The following is a 25,872-nucleotide window of genomic DNA, read 5'->3' as shown; positions in this document are numbered from 1 at the left end:
TCATCAATGTTGGTCACATCTATATTTGGATAGTGTTACTCTTATCAACTCTAGATACAGAATGATACATTTTAATTTTTCACATCAGTTGTATCTCACACCTGAAAAAATACATAAAAATAAACCAGAAATTTCTGACAGGTGTTTCAGGTGTGGCATAGATGTTGGTACCTTTTTGCATTCCACCTGGCTATGCACGAAACTGAGATCTTTTTGGATAGATCTGGGGGAGGTACTGGGAAAGATTCTGGAGATGGATTTCCCTCTAGACCCAGAATTGTTTCTCTTGGGGAACTTAGCAGTTTTGAAAGTTAACCTCCCCAGGAATAAATCCAAATTTATTAAAATTCCATTGCCCGTGGCCAGGAAATGCATAGTGGTAACATGGAAATCCGATTCCCTTGCACATATTGATCGTTGGAATAAAGAAATGCAAAGTTATATACCCCTTGAGAAGATTACTTATACCCTTAGGAATGGATACACTATGTTCATTGAGATTTGGCAACCATATTTGGATTACCTAAATGCTCAGATTGTTTAATCTATTTATTTTAATTTTTTAAAATTAATATGTCCCTTATTATAAGCTAGTTTCTTTAATTTGTATTTTAAACTGACTCTGAGAGCTGGATGCCTACTCTTTCTTTTTTCTCTCTTTTCTTTTTTCTTCTCCCCTTTCTTTCCTCGGTCTTTTATGTTTTTTTTCTCCCTCCTTTTTCTTAAATGCGGGGAGATGGTTTTGGGATAGATGTTCTTTTTTTTCTCTCAGACTTATTAATGTATTTGAATTAATTTTTTTCAATTATTAATTGTATTAATTGAGGCCTTATATTTCTTCTTCAAAAAATTAAATAAAATATATTAAAAAAAAACCATGAAATCATCAGGTTGTCATTAAAGCACATTAGTATTTTGAAGGAGGAAACTCTGCCATTTTTGCCCCGTCTGACCGATATGTGACTCTAGGATTGATGTTTTCCGGCTGTCTGATGCAGCTCACTTCAGGGGTGATTGAAAGTAGCTGGTAAACACTGAGCAACAAACTGAGTGAGTCGAGCAAAAACTGGGAGGAAAGGAATTGTTAATCTTTTGGCTTGGAACCGGGTTGGAGACTGAGATTGGCAAGGGGGAGTGGTAAGAAAGGAGTCTGAGGTGATTGGTGGAGTGAGGAGAGTGTAAGCTGAATGGCAGCTTGTGCCGAAAAGGGGATGGGAATGGTGGTGGAGTTGAGGCTGGTCAATTATGTGTGTGTGTGTAATAGCAGATTGCACAGGGTGACATGAGGGGAATATGAAGATAGGAGACAGCTGCTGGAGGGAGATTAGCAGGAACATGAAGCGCTACCCGGGCAGGAATCAGGTAAGTAAGAAATGAGAATGGAAACCATTATAGTAGTAAATGCTGACCTCACCTCTGATACCCACATGATGAAAAAGAACAATATTAATAATTTCATATTTTGTGCAAACAATTAAATTTTCAATATGAAAATAAGACAGAAACAAAAAGTGCTGGGAGTGTGTAATCAAACCTTTCTTCAATTGTGTGTGTGCTCTTACAGGACGAACATTTCCCACGCATGCGTACTTCTCGGCACAATTGGGAGCTGGGCAACTCTCACTGTTTAATCTCCTCAAGGCCTACTCATTGCTGGACAAGGAGGTCGGCTACTGTCAGGGCATCAGTTTCGTTGCTGGTGTCCTCCTTCTGCACACAAGTGAGGAGCAAGCCTTCGAAATGCTGAAGTTCCTAATGTATGACCTAGGCTTCCGTAAGCAGTACAGGCCCGACATGATGTCATTGCAGGTACAGTGCAAGTTCCTTAATCATTGATTGTTGATGTGGTTCCAAAAGGTGCTGGTTTGGAGCAATGGAGTTTTCTCAGAGTCGAGTTCATGATTATTTACTTGAATTCCATTTGGAAAATCTACTTCCTTTTATCCAAGATTGCTATGTTTCACTTAACGTTATTGGGCCTGTGACCCAATCTTTGCTTCACTCACAGAATACAGACCACAGGATGTAGCAGCAGAATTAGGCCCTTTTGGCCCACTGAGTCTTCTCTGCCATTTCATCATGGCTGATCCATTTTCCCTCTCAGCTCCAATCTCCTGCCTTCCCCCCTATCCTTTCTTGTTAGATTGGTAGATTTCTGGACAGGAAATGACTTAAAGGATCAAAGGTATTACTGGAAAAGGGTACTTTTCGATCAAATATGATCTCAAATAAGGTATGACGGAACAGGTTCAAATAGACAATGGCATGCTCTTGTTCCTGTCCTCTCCTATCAAATTCTTTCTTTTTGGCACTTTGTCTCTTCCACCTATCATCTTACAGCTTCTGACATAATTTCCTTTTACCTCATCTACCTACACTGTCCCTCTCAAATGGACTCACCTATCACCTGCCAGCTCGTGCTCCTCCCATTTTTTTTTCTGGCTTCTGCCCCCTTCCTTTCCAGTCCTGATGAAGGGCCTCAGCAAGAAATGTTGACTGTTTGTTTCCCTCCACTGGTGCTGTCCGCCCCTGTTGAGTTCCTCCAGCATTATGCGTGTGTTGCTCCAGATTTCCAGTATCTGCAGAATCTCTTGTGTGTCTGCGATTGAATCTGTACAGTTTTACCTCTGACCACTGTTGGGCATGAGGAGTAACAAACAAGAGGTGGAGGAACTCATCCAGTCAGGCAGTTTCTGTACCGGGAAATGAATTGTTGACGTTCGGGTCGATGCCCTTCCTCTGGACTGAAAGCTAGAGGGAAGATGGCTAGTTTAAAGAGGCAACGGGAAGGGATGGGGCAAGCGCTGGTGTGTGAATGTTGGATCCAGATGAGGAGGTATAATAGGCAGGTGGAGGAGCGGAGTGTGGAGCAGGTGACAGAGGCTGGGAGGTGAGAAAGGGCCAAAAAAAATGATAGAAAGCAATGGAGGGGAGGGTAGAGCGTGGAATCATATGGGGGAGGTGGGGAGGGCAGATGAGAACACTTGGGGGAGGGGACAATGGGAGTGTGGAGGTGATGGGCAGATGGAGTGGCTTGAGGAGGGGTAAGAAGGTGCTGGTGGGGGGGGGTGTGGGTGTTGCAGGAGGGGGAAGAGGATAGTCCAAAAACATAAGATTATGCAGAATACAGATCATTAATATCATCCTGGATCTGAGAAAGGAAGATCCATCTCTGAAACATAATTCACAAAACGTGGCTGCTTGGAAAGCTTTTTGTTTGATTTTAAGGATGCATTTAAGGACACATCGTGATAAATGAATTATTTTTCTGACCATTTTCACTTCTGTTCCGAACTGACCACATGCCTTCAGCTTAGTCTGAACTCCTGTGAAAGTGAACAGAGCTACACTGAGATACACTTAGGTATTGACCATTATTTCTTCCCCCACGAAACCTCCATTATCATGGGTCTCTTCATCAGCAAGTGTGTCGTGATGTGAGAAGAGGCCCATAATAATGGAGATTTCAGGCAGCAAGCCTATTTGGGGTTTGGTTGAACTATGAAGATGGGGGAATGTTTAGGATTGCTGCATCATATATTTTGTGTCTCAATATTTATTGCATCTGATTTACCAGAAATCAATCCCACACTTCTTTTGAATAATTTCAACTGTGCTTTGACAACCCATAAGTTGTGTTATAAGCTGCTTTGTACAGTATCATTGTACTTGAGCAAAATCATTCCTTCAGCATTCGGGCTTCCACTGAGGACAAAATTTGAAACTCAAGGACAGGACTAAAAGAACACCAACATACACTCAGTGACTACTTCATTAGGAACCTCCTACACCTAGTGAAGAGGCCACTGAGTCAGTGTTCATGGTCTTCTGCTGTTGTAGCCCACCCACTTCAAGGTTTGATGTGTTGTGCATTCAGAGACGCTCTTCTGCACACTACTGTTGTATAATGCGTGGTTATTTGAGTTACTCTTGTCTTCCTGTCAGCTTGAATCAGTCTGACTGTTCTCCTCTCTCATTAACAAGGCACTTTCACCCACATAACTTACCACTCACCGGATTTTTTTTTTGTTTGTTTTCGTACCATTCTCTGTAAACTCTAGAGACTGTTGTATCTGAAAACCCAGGGAGATCAACAGTGTCTGAGATACTCAACTCCCCCCTTCTGGCACCATTAATCATTCCACTGTCAAAGTGCCTTAGATCAGATTTCATCTCCATTCTGATGCTTGGTCTGAACAACAAGTAAACCTCTTGACCATGTCTTCATTCTTTGATACATTATTTGCTGCCACAAGATTGGCTGATTAGATATTTGCATTAACGAGCAGGTACACTGACTAAAGTCGACACTGAGTGTACATGCAAATTTCCAGACAAGAAGAAGTGTTCTGTTTCTATAGAACAAATTTAGAAGTGTTGAGGAATTCCTTTCACATTAATTTCCTTTTTTTTTATTACGGAAAAGTGATTTTCAGAATTAGAATAATAACCCCGTATTTGGAAACTCATTGGTTAAGATATTGAACATGATACCAGTCCAACACACACAAAATGCAGGAGGAACTCAGTAGGCCAGGCAGCGTCTTTGGAAAAGAGTACAGTCAGCATTTCGGGATGAGATCCTTCAGCAGGATAGCAGAGCAATTTATTTGACCCATTTACTAAAGGGTATTTAATGAATGAAAAGAGTGTAACGTGTAATACACACAAAGTGCTGAAGACACGCAGGCAAGTGCATGAAGTAAAATGGAGGGGTATGCAAATAAAGAGCATTAGATTGACCTTGGGGTAGGTTAAAAGGCTGGCACTACATCATGGGGTGAAGGGCCTATACTGTGGTGCACAGTATATTCTATGTTCCAGCTCAGCAAGTCAGGCAGCATTTATAGAGAGAAATAAATAGTAGCATTTCGGGCCAAAACCCTGAAGTGTCTCAGCTTGAAACGTTGACTGTTTATTCCCTTCGCTAGATGCTGCCAGGTTTGCTGAACTCCTCTAGCATTTTCTGTGTGTTGCTCAGGATTTCCACCAACAGTGAAACATCTTGTGTCTAAACTATTACTTGCATCAGTATTTTCCTTCCTGGTTCTTCTTGCATTGTCACACTACTGCACAGAAACATTCAGACAAGGATAGTGGCGCCAAAACACATACCATAAGTCTGCCCACCATTTCTCTGATTTTGCCGGGGTCACAGAATTATGGTACTACCCAGACTGGAATTGAGATCTTCAAAATGCAGGAGACTAGGTGGAGATTGATCGATGTCAGTAAAATTATAAGACTGGACTGGAAGGGTCTAGATCGGCCGGTAAAGGTGCTGGTAACTAGGATACGTCGACACAAGTTATGATTGGAAGGAATAGGAAAGAGTTAAGGAAACATTTCTTTTTGTTCAGAATGATTGGGGTCTGGAACTCTCTGCTTGAGAGGGTATTAGGAGGCAGAAACTCCCACTACGTTTGGAAGGTATCTGAATGAGCACCGGAAGACCGTTAGCCTACATGACTGTGGACAAAAACTGGGAAGTGGGATTGATCTAAATCATTCCATTGTTTTGCTCAGAACAAGTGGTCAGAATGGTATTCAACTGTATTATCCTAGTGTTTTGTGTGTGACAGTGGGTGCGTGAATAGGCTGAAGGTTCCTGCAGTAATCTGGGGAGAACCTACTGAAATGGCCATGTTCTTTGTTCAGATCCAGATGTATCAGCTGTCGAGGCTGCTACATGACTACCACCGGGACTTGTACATCCATCTGGAGGAAAATGAGGTCAGCCCTAGTCTGTATGCTGCTCCATGGTTTCTCACATTCTTCGCCTCACAGTTCCCTCTGGGATTTGTTGCTAGGGTTTTTGGTAAGTGAAATCTTCAGGTTCTGATCTCCAAAGCTGATGAAAAACAGCTTGTGCCACCCATGGGAAAGGCATTTCATCTACTCGCTAAAATCAGGCAGGCTTGGATGAAGGAGAAACAGTGGTGCAGCACCAGAGACCCAGGTTTGACCCTGATGTCCAGTGCCATCTGTATGCAGAGTTTGCTTGGATTTCCTCACTGTGCTCTGGCTTCTCCAAAGTCCCAAAGACATGCAGTTTGCCAGGTCAATCTGCCTCTGTAAATTGCCCCATGTGTGTCGGTGCATGGTGGAATTCATGGGAAGATGATGGGAACATGGCTGAATAAAATGGGATTAATATAGGGCCCAAAGGCCTGTTTTCCAAGCTGTATGGAACAGTGACAATGACTATAACTGATATCAATCCTTTTAAGCAATTTTCACGTCTTATAAGATAGTGATCATAAAACTGATTCTGGTTCTTAGCGCTCAGATGTTCCAAATCTCTCAGCGTCATGTCATGGTTATCGATGTCAACAATGAGTGAAAATTCCTTCTAAAACCTGTCTTTCCCAAGGAAAACAACATTCAGAAGGTTTTTGGAATATTGTCCAAAGCATGGAATAATAAGAGCAAGGAGGCAATTTAGGAATTGTATAAAGCAACAGTGAAGCCACAGTTCCAGTAGCTACACAGCAGAAAAGATGTGATTGCACCAGAGATGGTGCTGAGATTGGCAAGGATGTTGTCAGGGTTACAGAGTTACAGTTATGGCAAAAGGCCGACTAGACTGGCATTATTTTCTTTGGATCAATGGAGGCTATGGAACCATATGGAATGTGCTGCTAGAAGACATGAAGGCGGGTATAAGTCCAATGTTTAAAAGACATTTTAACAGGTTCATGGATAGGAAAGTTTTAGAGGGATATGGGCCACATGCAGGCAAATTGGACAAGCTTAGATAGGCTTCTGGGTCAGCAAAGGCAAGTTGGGCTGATGGCCCTGTTCCTCTGCTTATAGTTTGGCCAGGTGGATTCAGAATTGGCTTGCCTGCAGAAGACAGAGGGTCGTGGTAGAGGGAGTACATCTGGATTGGAGGATTGTGACTAGTGGTGTCCCACAAGGATCGGTTCTGGGACCTCTACTTTTCGTGATTTTTATTAACGACCTGGACGTGGGAGTAGAAGGGTGGGTTGGCAAATTTGCAGACATCACAAAGGTTGGTGGTGTTGTGGATAGTGTAGAGGATTGTCGAAGATTGCAGAGAGACATTGATAGGATGCAGAAGTGGGCTGAGAAGTGGCAGATGGAGTTCAACCCGGAGAAGTGTGAGGTGGTACACTTTGGAAGGACAAACTCCAAGGCAGAGTACAAAGTAAATGGCAGGATACTTGGAAGTGTGGAGGAGCAGAGGGATCTGGGGGTACATGTTCATAGATCCCTGAAAGTTGCCTCACAGGTAGATACGGTAGTTAAGAAAGCTTACGGGGTGTTAGCTTTCAAAGTTGAGGGATAGAGTTTAAGAGCCACGGGGTAAATGATGCAGTTCTATAAAACCCTGGTTAGGCCACACTCTGGAGTACTGTGTCCAGTTCTGGTCGCCTCACAATAGGAAGGATGTGGAAGCATTTGAAAGGGTACAGAGGAGATTTACCAGGATGCTGCTTGGTTTAGGGAGTATGCATTATGATCAGTGATTAGGGAGCTAGGGCTTTACTCTCTGGAGAGGAGGAGGATGAGAGGAGACATGATAGAGGTATACAAGATATTAAGAGGAATAGATAGAGTGGACAGCCAGTGCCTCTAACCCAAGGCACCACTGCTCAGTACAAGAGGACATGACTTTAAGGTAAGGGGTGGGAAGTTCAAGGGGGATTATTAGAGGAAGGTTTTTTACTCAGAGCGTGGTTGGTGCATGGAATGCACTGCCTGAGTCAGTGGTGGAGGCAGATACTCTAGTGAAGTTTAAGAGACTACTGGACAGGTATATAGAGGAATTTAAGTTGGGGAGTTATATGGAAGGCAGGGTTTAAGGGTCGGCACAACATTGTGGGCTGAAGGGCCTTTACTGTGCTGTACTGTTCTATGTTCTACGTTTTACAGACAGTATGTTACACTGACTTTCAATCTCCTATTGCTATTAAGTAGAAAGGCCACATGGAGGCACCATCGAGCCATTTGAGTTCAAATTTAGCTGTGTAAGGTATCTCAGAATTACCCTCCATTGACAATATTGACCTCTCTGCAAAGTAGTCAGTAACAGCTGGAATCTTCCTCAGAGTGACTCCCCATCCACTGTCACCTCCCACCGCTCACCATAGACATCCTCAGCTCCAATAGGTCCCTCTCTGAAGGAGCTCTCTCTCTCGGAAGTGGTTCTAAACGGATTGGCACGGATTGGAATTGGTTTATTACTGCCCCATGTACCAAAATACCATGAAAAAAGCTTGTCTTGCATATTGTTTATACAGATCCAATCATTACACAGAGCATTGAGCTAGAATAAGGTAAAACAATAACAATTCAGAATGAAGTGTAAAAGCTACCAAAAATGTACATTGCAGGTAAAGGATAAAATGAAAGATGTTAACAAGGTAGATTGTGAGGCCTAGAGCCCTTCTTATCATAAAGGAGGTCCTTTCAGGTGTCTGAATAACAGTGGGACAGAAGCTATCCTTGAGCTTGGTGGTACATGCTTCTGAATGTTCTGCTTGATGAGAGAGGGGAGAAGAGTGAGTGGAGTATTTGATTGTGCTGGCTGCTTTACTGAAGCAGCGAGAAGCTTAGACAGAGTCTGTAGAGGGGAGGCTGGTGCCTGTGACCATTCTGCTCACCTATAGCCACTAGGCTGAAATCCGCAGTCATAAGTGACCAAGAAGCAATAACAGAAAATGCTAGAAGTTCTCAGCAGGTCAGATGTGAAATGCTAACTCCATCTCACTCTCCGCAGATGCTTACTGACCTGCAGAGCGGTGTCAGCACTTCCTGTTTTTATTTCAGATTTCCAGCATGTGCAGTGCTTTGCTTGTCAAAACATGTTTCAATAGCTTGAATGTTTGTGGGTGTCAATAACATACTGTTTAAAAACTTACAGTATTTTTTAAATTATCAGAATCACGGTTATTATCACTGATATATTTCATGAAATTAGTTGTTTTGTAGCACTATAAAACACACAAAGAATTAAATGTATTTAAATTAATTGAATTAAAACCAATGAACCTGTATAGTTGCTGTTTTTCCCTCACAGCTTTTCCTCTCGTTGAAATTAATGAAGCAGTTGTCCCCAGGTCCAGAGGCAGATATTGCAGCAGAACTAGCGGGTAACCATGCAGATCCCAATCCTCCACCAGGGTGTCAGTACCATCCACTGTGCAGAGGGGTAGGACTTCCACGCTCACGCTTGCCTTAATTGGAGTTTTGAACTTGTTCACAACCAAGAGGCCAAGCGTAGGCATTACGACATGCTGAGTTCTCAGCGAAAGATTGACAATTGACGTTGAATCGCTGATAGATTTTGACATTATCAAGACATTCTCTGCTGTAGAAGTTATAATTGCAATGGACGGCTGGTACCCCTACAGGTCTAAGTGTCTTGTACAGAATGAACTTCCTTATGGCAGTGAGTCCCTCTTCCACGACTGGCAAATTAAACAGAGAGGAGCCTTTTCTGTGTGGCAGTCCATGACAGCATAAGATATAGGAAAGAATTTAGCAATTTAGTCCATCAGGTTTGCTCCACCACCACTTGATCATGGCTAATTTTATTTCAACCCCATTCTCCTGCCATTTTCCCATACACCTTAATGCACTTTATCAATCAAGAACCTATCCATTCCTGCCTTAAATATACCCAATGCCATCACCTCCACTGCCCTCTGAAATTCACCATCCCTTGGCTGAAGATCTTCATACTCACCTCAGTTCTATGCTGAGGCTGTGCTCTCTGTGTTTACTAATGAAAACATTCCCTTCACGTCCACTCTGTCCATGCCTTTCAGTATCTGGTAGTTGTCAATGAGATTGTCCCTCATCCTTCTAAACTCCATCAAATACAAACTCAAAGCCAACAAACACTAATAAAAATAGTAAGTTATGATCACACCCAAGAGCTAAGAGTGAGATCATGGGAAACAGCCATTTGTTTATACCCAAATAAAATGCAGGATGTTATGACCAGATAATTGTTTCTGTAATGTGGACTGAAGGATAAGTACCGTAAGACCAGAATTAGAATCAGATTTAAATATCACTGACTTAGGCTGTGAATTTTGCTGTTCTGCAGCAGAAGCACATTGTAGTAAATAATAATAAAAAGCTAGGACGTATAATAAGACATGTATATAATATATAAAATTAAATAAGTCATGCAAAAAGAGCAAGAAAACAGAAAAAAGGCAAAAAAAGTGGTGAGGGAGTGTTCGCAGGTTCAGTGTCCATTCAGTAATCTGTTGGCAGAGGGGACGAAGCTGTTCCTGAAACATTGAGTGTGTGCCCTCGTACTTCTGTACCTCCTTCTTGATGGTTTCCAGTGAGAAGAGGGCATGTCCTGGGTGATGGGGGTCCTTGATGATGGATGAGACATTGCTTTTTGAAGCTATCCTGGATGCTGGGGAGGCTAGTGCCCATGATGGACCTGGCTGAGTTTACAACTTCATGCAGTTTTTTTCCCGATCCTGTACAGTGGTCTCTCCATGCCAGATAGTGAGATGCAGCCAGTTGGAATGCTCTCCTCGTAACATCTATAGAAATTTGCGAGAGTCATATCAAGTCTCTTCAATGTCTGAATGAAATATAGCCACTGTCGTGCCTTTTTTGTAATTGCATCAGTGTGTTGGGCCCATGATAGATCTTTCAAGATGTTGACACTCGGGGACTTAAAACTGCTCACCTTCAGCACTGCTGATCCCTCACTGAGGACTGGTGTGTGTTCCCTCCACTTCTCCTTCCCGAAGCCCACAATCAACTCCTTGGTCTCACTGATGCTGAGTGTGACCATGGGACACAGGAGCAGAATTGGGCTCTTCGGCCCATTGAGTTTATTCCATCATTTGTTCCTGGCTGATCTATTTATTATTATTCAAGCTTGTATTAAATTTCCAACTCTCCTCTTTATCAGATAGCTTCATGCACCTCAATTTTGAACTGATTCCATAACCTATGAACTCACTTTCAAGGACTCTGCATCTCATGTCCTCAGTATTAATTATTTATTTACTTACTTGCTTATTTTCTTATTTGCACATTGGTTTTGTGTGTAGGTTTTCTTTGATTCTATTGTATTTCTCTGTTCTACAGTTAATGTCAAATTCACTGAGAAAGTAATGTGAAGGTTCAAGCTCATAGCATTAGGCTTTGGTCAGCAGAGAACAAACCCATCCAATGGCTCGGCTAGAAGATGAAGCTCTCTGATCCTGAGATCCTTCTGTATTCATCAGGAAGGGCAGGCATTTTGCCATTGCAATATTTCTATCTGACAAGGGCAGCCCCTGCAGTGCTGCACTAGACATTTAATGAGGGAAGTGAGGCAGGTGTTAGGAGTTTTCATCTCCAGAGGAGGACTTGGACTCACAGCTTCCTAACCTGGAGCTGAAATTACTTCCAACTGAGCCGTGTCTGTTCAAGTTTAAAGAGGCACCTGTTGTTCAGTCTTGTGGGTGAGCCAATGAGTGGGATTGTTCTCTGCTGACCAAAGCCTTAAAATGTGAACCCTAGCTTTCCCCATTTCTTGACCATTATCTTCCCTCAACTCGGCAAATCCATAAAGGAGAAAGTTGGAAACATCATACAAGCTTGAATGCAGATGTTGGATTTGTGATTGCAATTGGAAAACGCTGAGTACTTAGTAGCAAGATATACAACTTAAACACAAGAGATTCTGCGGATGCTGGAGATCTCGAGCAACACAAAAAAAACTGGGTGAACTCGGCATGCCAGGCAGCATCTGTGCATGGGAATAAACAGTCGACATTTTGAGCCAAGTCCCTTCATCCTGACAGAAGGCCTGAAACATCAACTGTTTATTCCCCTCTTTAGATGGTGCCTGGCCTGCTGAGTTCCTCTGGTATTTTGTGTGTGTTGTAGCAACTTAACTATTGTTTTTGAGCTAATCTTGGTTTGCTCATTTGTGGTAGAAATCGGAACAGGGTAAGCCATTCTGACAGAGGCTCCACCCCTTCATACGAGTGTGGCTGGTGCCTGCTCTTCCTTTGCTGGTATGTGGCAGGTTTTAGTGCACACGTACAGAGCTCTGAAGTATCTGTGCTTCTGATAGTGTAGACTTATAGTAAGCTGCCACACAACTGTGGGAATGTACCTTAACTCGTCTGGGCAATTGCCCAAGGTGGCAGACTGATATTCAAGATCTCAGCTCCTGGGCACTTGCAATCTCTGGCCCATTGCCGACTAGTTTACAATATTATGTTGGAGAATTCTTAACAGCAGTCCCTGAGCGACAAGTGGATTGTGTTGATGGATAATACTGTTGGAAAGCCAGAACAGCTAAATAGTGTGGAGCTTTCTTCATTCAGCAGATGTCTACAGTAAATGGCTTCTGTAGGATCTCCTTGCATGAACTGGCTTGTCTGGGATCTTAAGGTTCATAGTTTTGTCATGTAGTATTTAATAAAAAGACAAAAAAGTTAGTTTTATGTTTAAAACACAAGAGATTTTGCTGATGCCGGAAAGCCAGAGTAACCTACATAAAGTGCTGGAGGAGCACAGCGGGTCAGGCAGCAGCAAAGGAGAGGAATAAACAGTTGATGTTTCGGGCTGAGACCCTTCATCAGGACTGGAAGTGAAAGGGAGAAAGACAGAATAAGAAGTGGGAAGGGGAATGAGGGCAAGATAGAAGGAGATAAGTGGAGCCAGATAGGTGGAGGGGAGGGATGAAGTAAGAAGCTGTGAGGTGATGGGTGGAAAAGGTAAAAGGCTGAGGAAGAAGGAATCTGATAGAGAAGAGTGGATCATGAGGGAAAGAAGAGGAGGAGGAGGAGGGAAAATGAAAAAATCTGCAGAGCTAGAAATCCAAGCCACACACACAAAATGGTGGAGGATAGCAGGAGGAATTTAGCAGGCCAGACTGTATTTATGGAAAAAAGTAAACACTTGACATTTCAGGCCGAGACGCTTCATCAGCACTTTCCTGGTCAGTCCGTTCTGGTTTTCTGCCTGCTTTGGATCTTTTCATTGCTAACTGCCGACGAGGCATCAACAGTCCTGTTGAAGGATCTCGGCCCAAAATGTCAACTGTTTACTATTTTCCATAGATGCTGCCTGGCCTGCAGAGTTTCTCCGGCAGTTTGTGCTGGGAGGAGGAGGGACACCAGGGGGAGGTGAAAGGCAGGTGAGGAGAAGAGAGGAGGAGGAGAATGGAGTAATTAAAAGAAGTGGGAGAAATTGATATTCATGCCATCAGGTTGGAGACTACCCAAACGAAATATGGTGTTGTATCTCAAACCTGAGGGTGAGAGTGAATGGCTTCTATAGGATCTCCTACAGGGATAGGCTTGTCTGGGGTTAGATCCTAAGATTTTATAGCATTGTCATGTAGTATTTAATTCAAAGACAAATTTTAAAATAGTTCTATAGTTCTTTTAAAGTTTTGACTTACAAGAGAATATGTAGGAGTTTTAACTTGATGTGAAATGTTCTGACTAACACGAAGACTTTTGGTCTCTCTTCTCTCTTCCAAAACAAAACAGATATAATGTTTCTCCAAGGGACTGAAGTGATATTTAAGGTGGCCCTCAGTCTGCTGAGCAGTCATGAAGCATTAATTCTGCAGTGTGACAGTTTCGAGAGCATTGTCGAATTTGTGAAGTCCACCATTCCAAATCTGAGTCATTCGCAGATGGAGAAGACTATTACCCAGGTACTGCTAAGATTAGTTAGCACGAAAACCAGTGGCAGGATTCACGTTGCTGAGAACTTTCTGATAATTTTAGAGGGCTAGATACAAAGGGAGACTGTAATAAAGTCTGCAGATAACACAAATATCTATGTGATTGTGATCCTGATTAGCTATAACATGCAACTGTGCCCCTCGTCCTGAAAAATCTAATTAAAATGATTTTTTATCTTTCCATTTGCAGCATTTCATCTGCCACAGAAAATTAATTGCCAATAAATAGCATTTAGATTGATTTTTAGATTCTTTTCAAACAGAAAACATGCACTCAATGGACACTTCATTAGGTACGTCATGTACCTAATAACAAGGCTATTGAGTGTATGATCAAGGTCTTCTGCTGCTGTTGCCATCCACTTCAAGGTTCGATGTGTTGTGCATTCAGAGATGCTCTTCTGCGCACCATTGTTGTAATACATGGTTACTGGAGTTACTGTTGCCTTCCTGTCAGCTTGAACCAGCTTGGCGATTCACCTGTGACCTCTCACATTAACAAAGAATTTTCACGCACAGAACCGCCTCTCACTAGATGTCTGTTTTGTTTTTTACGCCATTCCCTGCAAACTCTTGTGACTGTTGTGCGTGAAAACCTCAGGAGATCAGCAGTTTCTGAGATACTCAAACCACCCCGTCTGGCACCAGCAATCGTTCCACGGTCAAAGTCGCTTAGATCACATATCCTCCCCATTCTGCTGTTTAATCTGAGCAACAACTGCACATCCTGACAATGTCTACGTGCTTTTTATGCATTGAGTTGCTACCACATGATTGGCTGATTAGATATTTGCATTAACGAGCAGGTGTGCAGATGTACCTAATAAAGTGGCCACTATTGTATTTTCAGCATAGAAATATGAGAACAAAGCATCTTTGCACAATGTTTTATACCCAAGGATTTCAACTGCAATATATCCTTGTCAGATGCAGGTTTTGCACTGAAGACTGTTCCTGATACAGCAGTTCAGCATTTTATTGCCCAGGTACCTGCTTCTGATGTAATATAGAAACTGTGGCCATAAATACAGCCTGACCTGTTGTGTGCTGTTCCATAAATCCAGCTGTAACCTAGTATACAGCCATTAATAGTCAAGCATTACTCAAAGGCTGCAATAAAGCTAATGTTGCTTGCAATTTACAGACTAGTCTGGAAGTATTTGACCTCGATATAGAAAGCCACTGAAGTTGATGACACTGTTGATCGCTTAAGTGGTGCTGTTAGCACAGTTGTTTTCAGCACGGTCGATATTTATTCAGCATGCTTTATTGCTTGTTTAATACAATACATTTATGTAGCATTGTTGCACAGTATCTTAGTGATTTTTCTCACAGAACGGTTTTGTTTTCAGTCATTCATTCTTGAGAGGTGGGTGTCACTGTTAAGCCCACCCCTAAGTGCCCATGAGGTGATGGTGAGCAGCATCCTAAACCAGGCTGGCATGGAATAGATGGGCCGAAGGGCTTGTTTCTGTGCTGTGGTGCTCTTTGACTCTAACTGTTGCTCTGCTTCTGGGCCCCAGTGTTGTTTGGGCAAAGAGTTCTGGCATTTCACATCAAAGTTGCTGGTGAACGCAGCAGGCCAGGCAGCATCTCTAGGAAGAGGTACAGTCGACGTTTTGGGCCGAGACCCTTCGTCAGGACTAACTGAAGGAAGAGTTAGTAAGAGATTTGAAAGTGGGAGGGGGAGGGGGAGATCCAAAATGTTAGGAGAAGACAAAAGGGTGAGGGATGGAGCCAAGAGCTGGACGGGTGATTGGCAAAAGGGATATGAGAGGATCATGGGACAGGAGGTCCGGGGAGAAAGACAAAGTGGGGGGGGAAACCCAGAGGATGGGCAAGGGGTATAGTGAGAGGGACAGAGAGAGAAAAAGGAGAGAGAGGGAAAGAATATGTGTATGTAAATAAATAACGGATGGGGTACGAGGGGGAGGTGGGGCATTAGCGGAAGTTAGAGACGTCAATGTTCATGCCATCAGGTTGGAGGCTACCCAGACGGAATATAAGGTGTTGTTCCTCCAACCTGAGTGTTGCTTCATCTTTACAGTAGAGGAGGCTGTCGATAGACATACAAGAATGGGAATGGGATGTGGAATTAAAATGTGTGGCCACTGGGAGATCCTGCTTTCTCTGGTGGACAGAGTGTAGGTGTTCAGCAAAACGATCTCCCAGTTTGTGTCAGGTCTCGCCAATATATAGAAGGCCACATCGGGAGCACCAGACGCAGTATATCACCCCAGCCGACTCACAGGTGAAGTGTTGCCTCACCTGGAAGGACCTCTTCCTAGAGATGCTGCCTGGCCTGCTGCATTCACCAGCAACTTTGATGTGTATTGCTTGAATTTCCAGCATCTGCAGAATTCCTCATGTTTAAGTTCTGGCATTTGATTGGCAATCATTTTCCACATCCGGATGATGTATGATGTGTGATTTGGAGGTGGGACTGCACTTACCCTTCTTGCTTGTAGAAGTCACAGGTTTGGGAGGAGCATTTGGAACCATCTGGCAAAGTACCTGTACACATGTGGTATATTATTTCAGGCACAACACACCAGTAACAGGGAGGGTGATTTTTTTTTAGATGGTTGATGAGGTGCTGTTGACAGCTTTATTCTTGATGAGTTAAACTTCTGTAAATGTTGTTGGAACTGCAATCATCCAGGCAAATGGAGACTATTCAGTGAACTCCTGAACCATGTATTGGAAAACCCATGGAAATCAGGAGCTGAATTGTGTGAATTTGTTCCCCAGTTCTCTTGTGTTGAGTGTAGTTATGGGGATAGTTCAGTTACATCCAGTGAAGGTGGTGGACATGACCATTTCTGGGTATTATGCAGTACAAAATTGTTTACCATTCATCAGCCTAAATATGAATATTGGTTCTGGACAGCTCAATTATCTGAGGAGTTATAAGTGGAACATTGTTCAAGCATAGAACACAGAACAGGAACAAGGCATTCACAATGTTTTGCCAAACTAATTAAGCTAATGATGCCTAACTAAAATCCCTTTCTCTGACTTTAATGGTAGCATATGTCTGAATCAAAAGCGAATCTGTGCAAGATATGCCTGTAATCATGATTCTGTCTGTAATATCAGTAATATCTGGTGTTGGTCCACAGAAGCTCCCTTACACATTCTGTTCAACCTCTGATTCTTTGATTCTCTTCCGGGCGTTATCCACAACTCTGCTATTTAACTAGAGTTATTAGTGAAGGCTGTTTGAAATGTTTCCCCCCAACTCCAGTTTGGAACCACATTGTCTCTCGATCCAACAATACACCCCCCCCTTCCTGTTTCAAAATTCTCATCCTTGTCCTACAATCAACTAGACCCACCCCACCTCTGACCGCTTCACGACTCTGATCTAGGCCTCTCCTTTGTCCCTGATCTCAATTCATCACCAATGGCCACTCTTTCAGCTGTCAGGATTGTCACAAGAAAGCTCTCTACCTCACTACCCCATTTTCCCATGAGGCACAACATAAAACTTACTGTCTTTCTAAAACCTAAGGTTACCCAAGATTGGATTTAATGTCAGGCCCACAAATCCCTAAGCTCAAACCTGGCTGTTTTCTCTCGAGTGGCAGACGCTGATTGAAATTTATGAAATATAAGAGACATGAATAGAGCAGAAAGTCAGTATTCCCTTCCTCAGGGCCGAAATGCCTAATACTAGAGGATATGCATGTGGAGGCAAGTACAACAGAGACACTGAAGTGGCTCTTAAACAACCATATGAATGTGCAGAGAATGGAGGAATATAGACATAGTTTAGACAAAAGATATTATTTATTTAAGCAGTTATTTAATTCAGCACACCGTCATGGGCCAAAAGGCCTGATCCTGTCCCAAATAAGAGAAAATCTGCAGATGCTGGAAATCCGAGTAACACACACAAAATTCTGAAGGAACTCAGCAGGCCAGGTAGCATTTGTGGAAAAGAGTACGGATGATGTTTCGTGCTGGGACCCTTCATCAGGACTGGAGAAAAAAAAACCTTTTTTTCTCCGCACTTGATGAAGGGTCTTGGCCCGAAACGTCGACTGTACTCTTTTCCATAGATGCTGCCTGACCTGCTGAGTTGGGCCAGTTCCAGTGCTGTATTGTTCTGTGTTCTAGTCCCGAGTCATACAATTCCAGCATTAAGCACCAGTGGTGCAGTTCAACTACCTTCATGTTTCAAAACTAGCAAATTCCAGAGGAAGAGTGAGATGGGTGGCTGGAGGCAAACTCCTGTCTTGTGACTCCCACTCAGCAATTCATGGCTCACCGTGTATGTCTTCTTGTCAAAGACTTACATGAAACTGGCTTTGGCACTGCTTTGCAAACAAAATTCCAAGATATTCTCCAGCCATCGCTGTTAGTTGTTATGGATGGGACACAGGACCTCACTTCACATTTTGCAATAGGTTTCCTGTGCATTTTGCTGCCAATGCTGCAGTCCTGCCCCAGTTGTGGAACAGAGCAGTAAACCAGTTTCTTGCACCACACCAATAAAAGAAGCAGCAGCGCCGGGCATGGCTTTCACTCAAATCATTTCCTCACACATTGCAGGTATTTGAGATGGATATCTCCAAGCAGCTCCATGCCTATGAGGTGGAATACCATGTTTTGCAAGATGAGATGGTGGAAGGAGCATCGCCGTGTGATGATGGGGATCGCTTGGAGAAGCTGGAGAGAGCAAACAGTCAGCTTAAGAAACAGAACATGGAGTTACTGGAGAAGCTCCAGGTAACAACTGCAAAGCTGTCAGTTTAATTGAGCTAAACACCAGTAAGTCATGGAGCAAATGGCCGAGGCTGTGCTTTCTATTGGCTGACTTTCATATTTTGTATCAGAAAGATTAATACCACGCTGATGACATGTGGTCACCACTAATGTCTACCATGCAGTTCTCCACAGTTTCCTTTTAATCTGTCATGTCAAATTTATTTTCATTCATTAAGACTAATCTCTTGGACATGATGCTGCTATCTGTCAGTGTGAAAGAAAGAAAATCAGTTAATCAATTAATTAATTGATTTCGAGGTGATGAATGCTTTCATGTTCTTGGGAATCCCGAAGATTTCACTGTCCTTGTGCTATGTACTCTGGCAACTGTAGTCATCTGTGATTGGCAAGATCCCAAAAACTATCCGTCAATAGCTTTAGAGGATAAATACAGAAAAGATGCAAGAAAGGTTTCCCCACAGAAGCATTAATCTCCCACAAGGGCAGCAGTGACCCTAGGTTAAAATCCTGTGCACAAGTCGGCACTTCTGACGACGGAGCCCTCCTGCAGTATTACATTGAGATGGCAGCCTGGATTTTTAGTTTAAGATGCTGATGAGATGGAGAGCATGCCGAATGAGGATAGATTGAGTGAACATGGGATTTTCTCTTTGAAGCATAGCAAGATGAGAGAAGACTTGATAAAAAGGTGTACAAAATGATAAGAGGCATAGTTTGAGGTGAGTTTTTCCACACAGAGGGTGATGGTGCATGGAATATGCCAGAGGTTATGGCTGAGACAAATACATTCGGGACAATTAAGAGAGTTGTAGATAGGCACATGAATGATAGAAAAATAGAGGGCTACGTGGGAGTGAAGGACTAGATTGATCTTAGAGTAGGTTAAAAGGTTGGCATTGTGGGCCAAAGGGCCTGTGCTGTGCGGTAATGCTCCATGTTCTGTGTGGAATAAGATTGAATGCCCTTTCTTCTCAAAGCGAGATAGTTGCTGACTAATTCCAGTTGGACGATAACCAATCATAGCTCATAATAGCTACCAAGCGGAATAGGTGATTGTGATTGTGTTTGTATTTGTGGAAAGCCAGAAATGTGTGGGCTTATCTTTCAAGCCAATATCCTTGGCAACCTCAGCTGGCTCGAAAATCATAGCTGGTCCACTGTCTGTTGGCAATTGACAAAAAATGTATTCGCTAGCAAGTTAAGATATTATCTTTCACCAAAAGAGAAGAGTTCACTCTGGTGGCATTAAAATTTAAAGCTGATGAGGTGATGTATGCCAGTGCCTTAGATCAAATTCAAATGAATTCCACTCACGCAGTCGCTTGTCAGGAGTTTGGGACTTGAGTAATTCCACCTATCAGAGATTTATTGTCTGAATGTAAGGAAGCTAATGTCCTGGAGGGAAGAAAATCAGTGCTCCCCTGCTATGTGATGCAGGGTCCACTGCAATCTTCCTTTACTCATGTCATAGAGCTCCCTGGCGCTGCATTACTGGCAGAGGATCTGCAGCTGGAAGGATGTGATGTGAAAGCCCCTGCTGTGCCCTGCTCACAGTTGTCCTCTTGGCTCTTAACTGTCCTTTGCAAGAGCCTCACAAAAACTCAGTTCAAGAGAAGTGACAGGTGAGCAATGGCCCTGTCCACATACTAGTGAGTACATAAAATATAGAACAATACAGCGCAGTACAGGCCCTTTGGCCCACTGCTGTACCTACATGTTAACCTGTTCTCTAACTCTTCCCTCCCACATAGGCAAGAACTGGATGTTTTTCTTTCATCCATGTGCCTGTCTAAGATTTTTTTTTAGCTATCCCTAATGTACCTGGCTCCACCACCACCCTTGGCATTGCGTTCCATCCAACTACCTCTGACTTCCCCTCCTACACTGTCTTCTATTAGCCATGCCACATTGGGGAAAAGACACTAGCTGGCCACTCTTTGCTTCCTATAATCTTATACATTTCTGTGAAGTTAACTCTCATCTTACACTCCAAAGAGAAAAGCCCTAACTCGCTAAACCTTTCCTCATAAGATGTGCTCTCTAATCCAGGCAACATTCTGGTAAATCTCCTCTGCACCTCTCTAATGCTTCCACCTCCTTCCTATAATGAGGTGACCAGAGCTGAACACAATATTCCAAATGTGGTCCAATCTGAGTTTTATAGAGCTGCAATGCTACCGTGCAGCTTTTGAACTCAATTTCCTGAACTAATGAAAGCTAATGAACTATATTCCTTCTTAACCACCAGAACAATATGCACGGCAACTTTGTGTGCTCTATGATTGTGGTTCCCCAATATCCTTCTGTATCTCCAGACTGCAAGAATCCTGCCATTAACCTTGGACTCGGCCTTTAATTTCAAACTTCCAAAGTTCTTAACTCGATCTGTTACTTCTCAGCCCAGTTCTGCATTCCATCAATGTCCTGTTGTAACCTACAACAACCTTCTACACTCTTCAGAACATCACTGACCTTCGTGTCATCTTCAAACTTACTAACCCACTCTTCCACTTCCTCACACAAATCACTTATAAAAATCACAAAGAGCAGGGGTCCCAGAACAGATCCCTGCAGTACACCACTAGTAAATGACCTCTGCGCAGAATATGCTTCATCTACTATCACCCTCTGTCTTCTGTGGGCAAGGCAATTCCAAATCTATGCAGCCAGGTTATCCTGGATCCCATGCCTCCTGACTATCTGAATGAGTCTGCCATGGGAAACCTTATCAAGTTCCTTACTAAAATCCATATACACCAGATCCACCACTCTACCTTCATCAATTTGTTTTGTCACTTTCTTGAAGAAGTCAGTTAGGTTCACGAAATATTTCTTGCCCTTCACAAAGCCATCGTGACTAACTCTAATCAGACAATGTTTCTCCAAGTGCTCATAAATCCTGTCTCTAAGAGTCCTCTCCAATGGTTTGTCCACCACTGAGATAAAACTCGCTGGTCCATATATATTACCAGGATTATCTCTATTACCTTTTTGAAAAAATGAATAACATTGCTACCCTCCTATCTTCTGGTATCACTCCCATGGCCTGTCAGGATATAAAGATCACTCCCTTCCTGTAGTAGCATGGAGTATATTCTGTCTCTGACCCCCCAGACGTATCTATTCTAATGTTTTGTAAAAGTTCCAGCACATCCTTGTTCTTAATGTTGATATGTTCCAGTATTCAGGCTGTTCTTCGCTGATCTCACACGGTCCTTCTCACCTGTGCAAAGTATTCATTAAGGACCACCTCCCTCCCCCACCTTCTCTGATTCCAGGCAACTGTTTCCTAATTTATTCCTGATTGGTTCTACCCTCACTCTAGTTATCCTCCTTTTCTTCTCATAAACATAGAACATCCTGGGGTTTTCCTTAATCCTATTTGCCAAGACCTTCACGTGGTCCCTTCTAGCTCTCCTATGTTCCTTCTTAAGCTCCCTGCTGGCTACTTTGTAACTCTCAAGTGCCCTGTCTGATTCTTGCTTCCTAAATCTAACGTATGTTTCTTTCTTGCTCTTAACTAGATGTTCCATTTCACGTATCAACCATGATGACTTCACCTACCATCCTTTCACTATCTCAATGAGACAAATTTATCCAGAACCCTATTTTCTTGACTATATGCATCACAATTCACCCTCTCCCAATTAAATACTTTCCTGTACCATCTACTCCTTTCCCTTGCTAAGGGTAGGCTAAGGGTCAAGGAGTTGTGGTCACTGTCTCCAAAATGCTCAGCCACCGAGAGATCTGTCATCTGAGTAGTTCATTGCCTTGTACCAGATCCAGTGTGGCCCCTCCTCTAATTGGCCTATCCCTATACATTGTGTCAGGAATCCTTCCCAGACATAACCAAACAAATCCTGCTCCTTTTGCACTAAGAGGTGCCAATCAATATTAGGGAAGTTAACATCTCCTATAACAACAACCCTATTATTTTCGAATCTTTCCAAAATCTCCCTACCATTCTTCTCCTCAGTGCCATTGTTGCTATGGGGAAGTCTAGAGAATACCCCCAATAGAGTAATTGCTTACTTCCTGTATCTGACTTCCACCCCCACCCACATTGACCGAGTAGAAAATGGGGTGGCATGGTAGTGTGGTGGTTAGCACCACACTTTACAGTTCAGCAACCCAGGTTCGATTTCTGCCACTGCCTGTAAGGAATTTGGACATTCTTCCCCGTGACTGCATGGGTTTCCTCCGGGTGTTCTGGTTTCCTCCCACTGTCCAAACACATACCGGCTAATAGGTCAGTTGGTCATTGTAAATTGTCCAGTGATCAAGCTAGGGTTAAATCAGGGGTTGCTGGGCAGCGCGGCTCGAAGAGTAAATCTGTCCACAACGTTCTCCCTTTCTGCAGCTGTGATATTGCCCATGATTGGCAATGCCGCTCACCTCTTTTACCCCCCTCCCTGTCCCTTTTAAAACATCCAAACCCCAGGACATCCAGCAGCTATTCCTGCCCTTGTGGCCACAATCTTGTAATAATGTAAAGAAATGACTGATTCCAAGGACCATGGATTTCTGGTCGAAGCTTGATCCGGGCTGTTGGTTGACCACAGGTGATTGTGGGGTCAGGGTTATAGGAGAAGAGAGTAAACTTCAGCTGGATCTCCTTTGTTGATGACCATTCATTGAAATGTAATCTAAGAAAAGGTGGGTCTGCGAACCTTTGGTGAAGATGTTTGGCTTTAAGAAGTTCGCCTTTCACAGTTGAACACGTTGCAATGCAACTCATGGTGGAATTGAAACCAAGAGGAGGGGCTGAAGTGGTGCAAGTTTAGGGGTTGAGCTGAGGCAGAAATGACCAAAAGTCATAGAGTTATACAGCATGAAAATAGGCCCTTCAGCCCAGTTTTTCCAGGCCAACTAAGATACCTTTCTCAGTTTGTCCCTTTGCCCACATTCGACACATATCTCTCATAACCTTTTTAATCCACATACCTGTCCAATTGTCTTTTAAATACTGTTACTGTACCCACATTAACTACTTTCTCTGGCAGCTAGTTCCATATACCCACCACCTTCTTTGCTGAAAAAGTTGCACCTCAGGGTACTATCAAGTCTTTCCCTTCTTATCTTAAATCTATGTTCTCCGGTTCTTGAATCGCCAACCCTGGGAAAGGGAGGGGAAGGGTTGGAAATTAGAGAACAGAATCAAGAATCAAGAGAGGGCTTGCCAGCCACTGTTAAACAGACTACTGATGCTGTGTCCCACTTTCTGTCTTCCTTCCACAGGCCACTCGCTTCAAGATACAGAACCTGGAATCCAGCATTGAGAGCATTCTGAGCCGAGAGAACAAAATGAAGCTTTTGATCCGTTCTATGGAGCAGGAGAAGCAGGCCCACCTAAAGACAATAGAGCAGATGCGCAAGTACTTGCCCCCGGAGTTCCTCTCTGAAGAGGAGCATCAGACAAGGAAAAACTCGGGAGTTTTCCCTTCAAGGAAGCCGGAGGTAATGAACGAAGAAGAGGTGGATGATAGCAGAGTCAAAATAGGAAATAATAAGCCATGAGAGCAGGAGGACTAGGAGGGGGGATGCAACAAATGGAAGCTGTATAGCCATCATCAGGAGGGAAGTGCACACTTTCCCAGGCCTTTGAGCCACTGCTTCACATGGCGAATGTCTCAGAAGATATCCAAATGAAAACCTTTGAAAGAATGGTGACTGTAGAAAGCTTGGTACCCAAAGTTCTTTTCATCCAGACAAAAAAAGCAACAGAACTTTAATACTCCCGTGACCAGACTGCTCAGTGCTTATTGTGGTTGGATGCTGAAAACTTTAACCCCGCGATGACTGTAGGTGCTGTATTATAAGTACTCTTGGTGCTGCAGCTGGGGTGAGCTGCTTGGTCTTACCACAAGAGGACAGGGTGGTGATTCTATGACAACTATTCTTTCCATGGCGTATTTAGTAATAAGGGTGAGGGGGTGCAAGTCAACGCTTTGAAAAATCATGTCAGAAAAACAAATTATTTTCTCTGCAAGGAAACCGTGCGCTTCTCCTCTGATCTGTGGTGGATAAATGAACTCGGAGCAATTAACTTCTTCGCGACTGCTGCTGTCAAAGAATAGTGAGGGGTCAACGGCTCACCAGGTCCTCTTCAAATGCCAGAACTTGCACTAGTGCCAAACCTTACCACTTTCTCATCAATCGATGCTCAGCAAATTGGAATCTCTTCACCAAGCAGCTCAAAGTCTGAAGAAGGGCATTACGAAGAGAGGAAATAAAATAAAATAAATCAGAACTGCCACAAATATTTCATCCAACCACTGAGTTTCCACTGTGTATGTGTTTGCTATAAATATAACCAAATCATATAAAATGATATCTGTACTTGATGAAACAGTGCAATTTCTGTAAAACAAAGTCTATTTTCTCCTTCACAGTGTCTGATGGTGTTTGAAACATCTCCCAACAAGCCAACATAATGAAATTCAAATAAAAAGAAGAAAATAACTCTAAACTGCTGGTTCATTGAATTCATGAATTTGCTTTAATTTTAAATTATTTTTAAAAATTGTTATAGGTTCTTTCCTGGTTCATCTCAGGGTGTTTGCATATGTATTTGCAAACAAACGGAGACGACACATACGTTCAAGGCCACATGAAAACACTTTATTAGAACTAACACAATATAAAAGTAAAAAAAAATCTCTACAGCAGTAAGTAGTAGTAGTACAGAAATCAAAATAATAATTATCATCCTCTAAATGAGCTGATCTGCAGAATGCTTCAATGCATTCTCTTCCCCGCTCCCCCTGCCCAAGTCTAAGCCTAACTCCTATTCAACATACTCTGACTCCCTTCGACTCTCTGTTCCCTCTCTTAGCACCAGTCACTAGCTGTGGCCTGGCCTGGCCTAGGACAAAACTCTCATGCTCTTGCACCAAGAAGGTGCCCCTTTTAGACCTTTGAAAAGCCCTTGCACTGCTACTTCCCATGCATTTGGTACGTACCTTTGCACTGTGACTTTGCCTTCCCCAGGAAAACATGTTCTTCGCCATTTTCCACTGTTATGTCTGTTGACTTGTACTCTCTTAACTTTCTCAAAACATTGCTGTGTTCTCTTGTACTTCCAAAACTATCCCTGTCCAGGCTGACAGCACTTTGTCTTCCAGACTTCAGTTTACTTCAGCATATATCAGGGAGGAATCACACTTAACTTTTTCCTTACATTTGCCAGTATATTTTTGGCTGGTATGAAACATAGCAGCAATGAAGTCATGCAATGTGTCATGGTATCACCAATGCTGGACTTGTGTGGATTTGGGGGCAAAATCAGACACAAGTAAAATAATCTCATGCTATTGGCAAATGCTTTTCTCTATTTGCCCACCTTGGGACAAGTAGCCCTCAATTGGAAGAATGGGGATGGGCACCACATACCAGTCGAAAGAGGGAGCCTTGGGCAAGGACACTATGAACTGGGT

At 43.0% G+C, this 25,872-nt stretch overlaps 1 protein-coding gene across 6 annotated transcripts in view; it reads left to right on the top strand.

Moving 5' to 3' along the window:
- tbc1d4 (TBC1 domain family, member 4) overlaps nucleotides 1-24,895 on the top strand; it is a 313,622-nt gene extending 288,727 nt beyond the window's left edge. For all 6 annotated transcript variants that reach the window (XM_063048455.1, XM_063048461.1, XM_063048456.1 and 3 more), the window contains 5 exons: nucleotides 1,565-1,809; nucleotides 5,659-5,818; nucleotides 13,500-13,669; nucleotides 18,257-18,433; nucleotides 23,675-24,895. In XM_063048455.1, coding sequence (XP_062904525.1) covers nucleotides 1,565-1,809; nucleotides 5,659-5,818; nucleotides 13,500-13,669; nucleotides 18,257-18,433; nucleotides 23,675-23,953 — 1,031 coding nt within the window. In that variant the 3' untranslated portion in view covers nucleotides 23,954-24,895. The remainder of the gene's footprint in view (nucleotides 1-1,564; nucleotides 1,810-5,658; nucleotides 5,819-13,499; nucleotides 13,670-18,256; nucleotides 18,434-23,674) is intronic.
- Nucleotides 24,896-25,872: the final 977 nt, after the last annotated feature.

The sequence above is a fragment of the Mobula hypostoma genome, chromosome 5 (assembly GCF_963921235.1).
Source record: "Mobula hypostoma chromosome 5, sMobHyp1.1, whole genome shotgun sequence".
NCBI classification, from domain to species: domain Eukaryota; kingdom Metazoa; phylum Chordata; class Chondrichthyes; order Myliobatiformes; family Myliobatidae; genus Mobula; species Mobula hypostoma.
The sequence above is the reverse complement of the archived record's forward strand: the minus strand, read 5'-3'. Positions and strand labels throughout refer to the sequence as shown.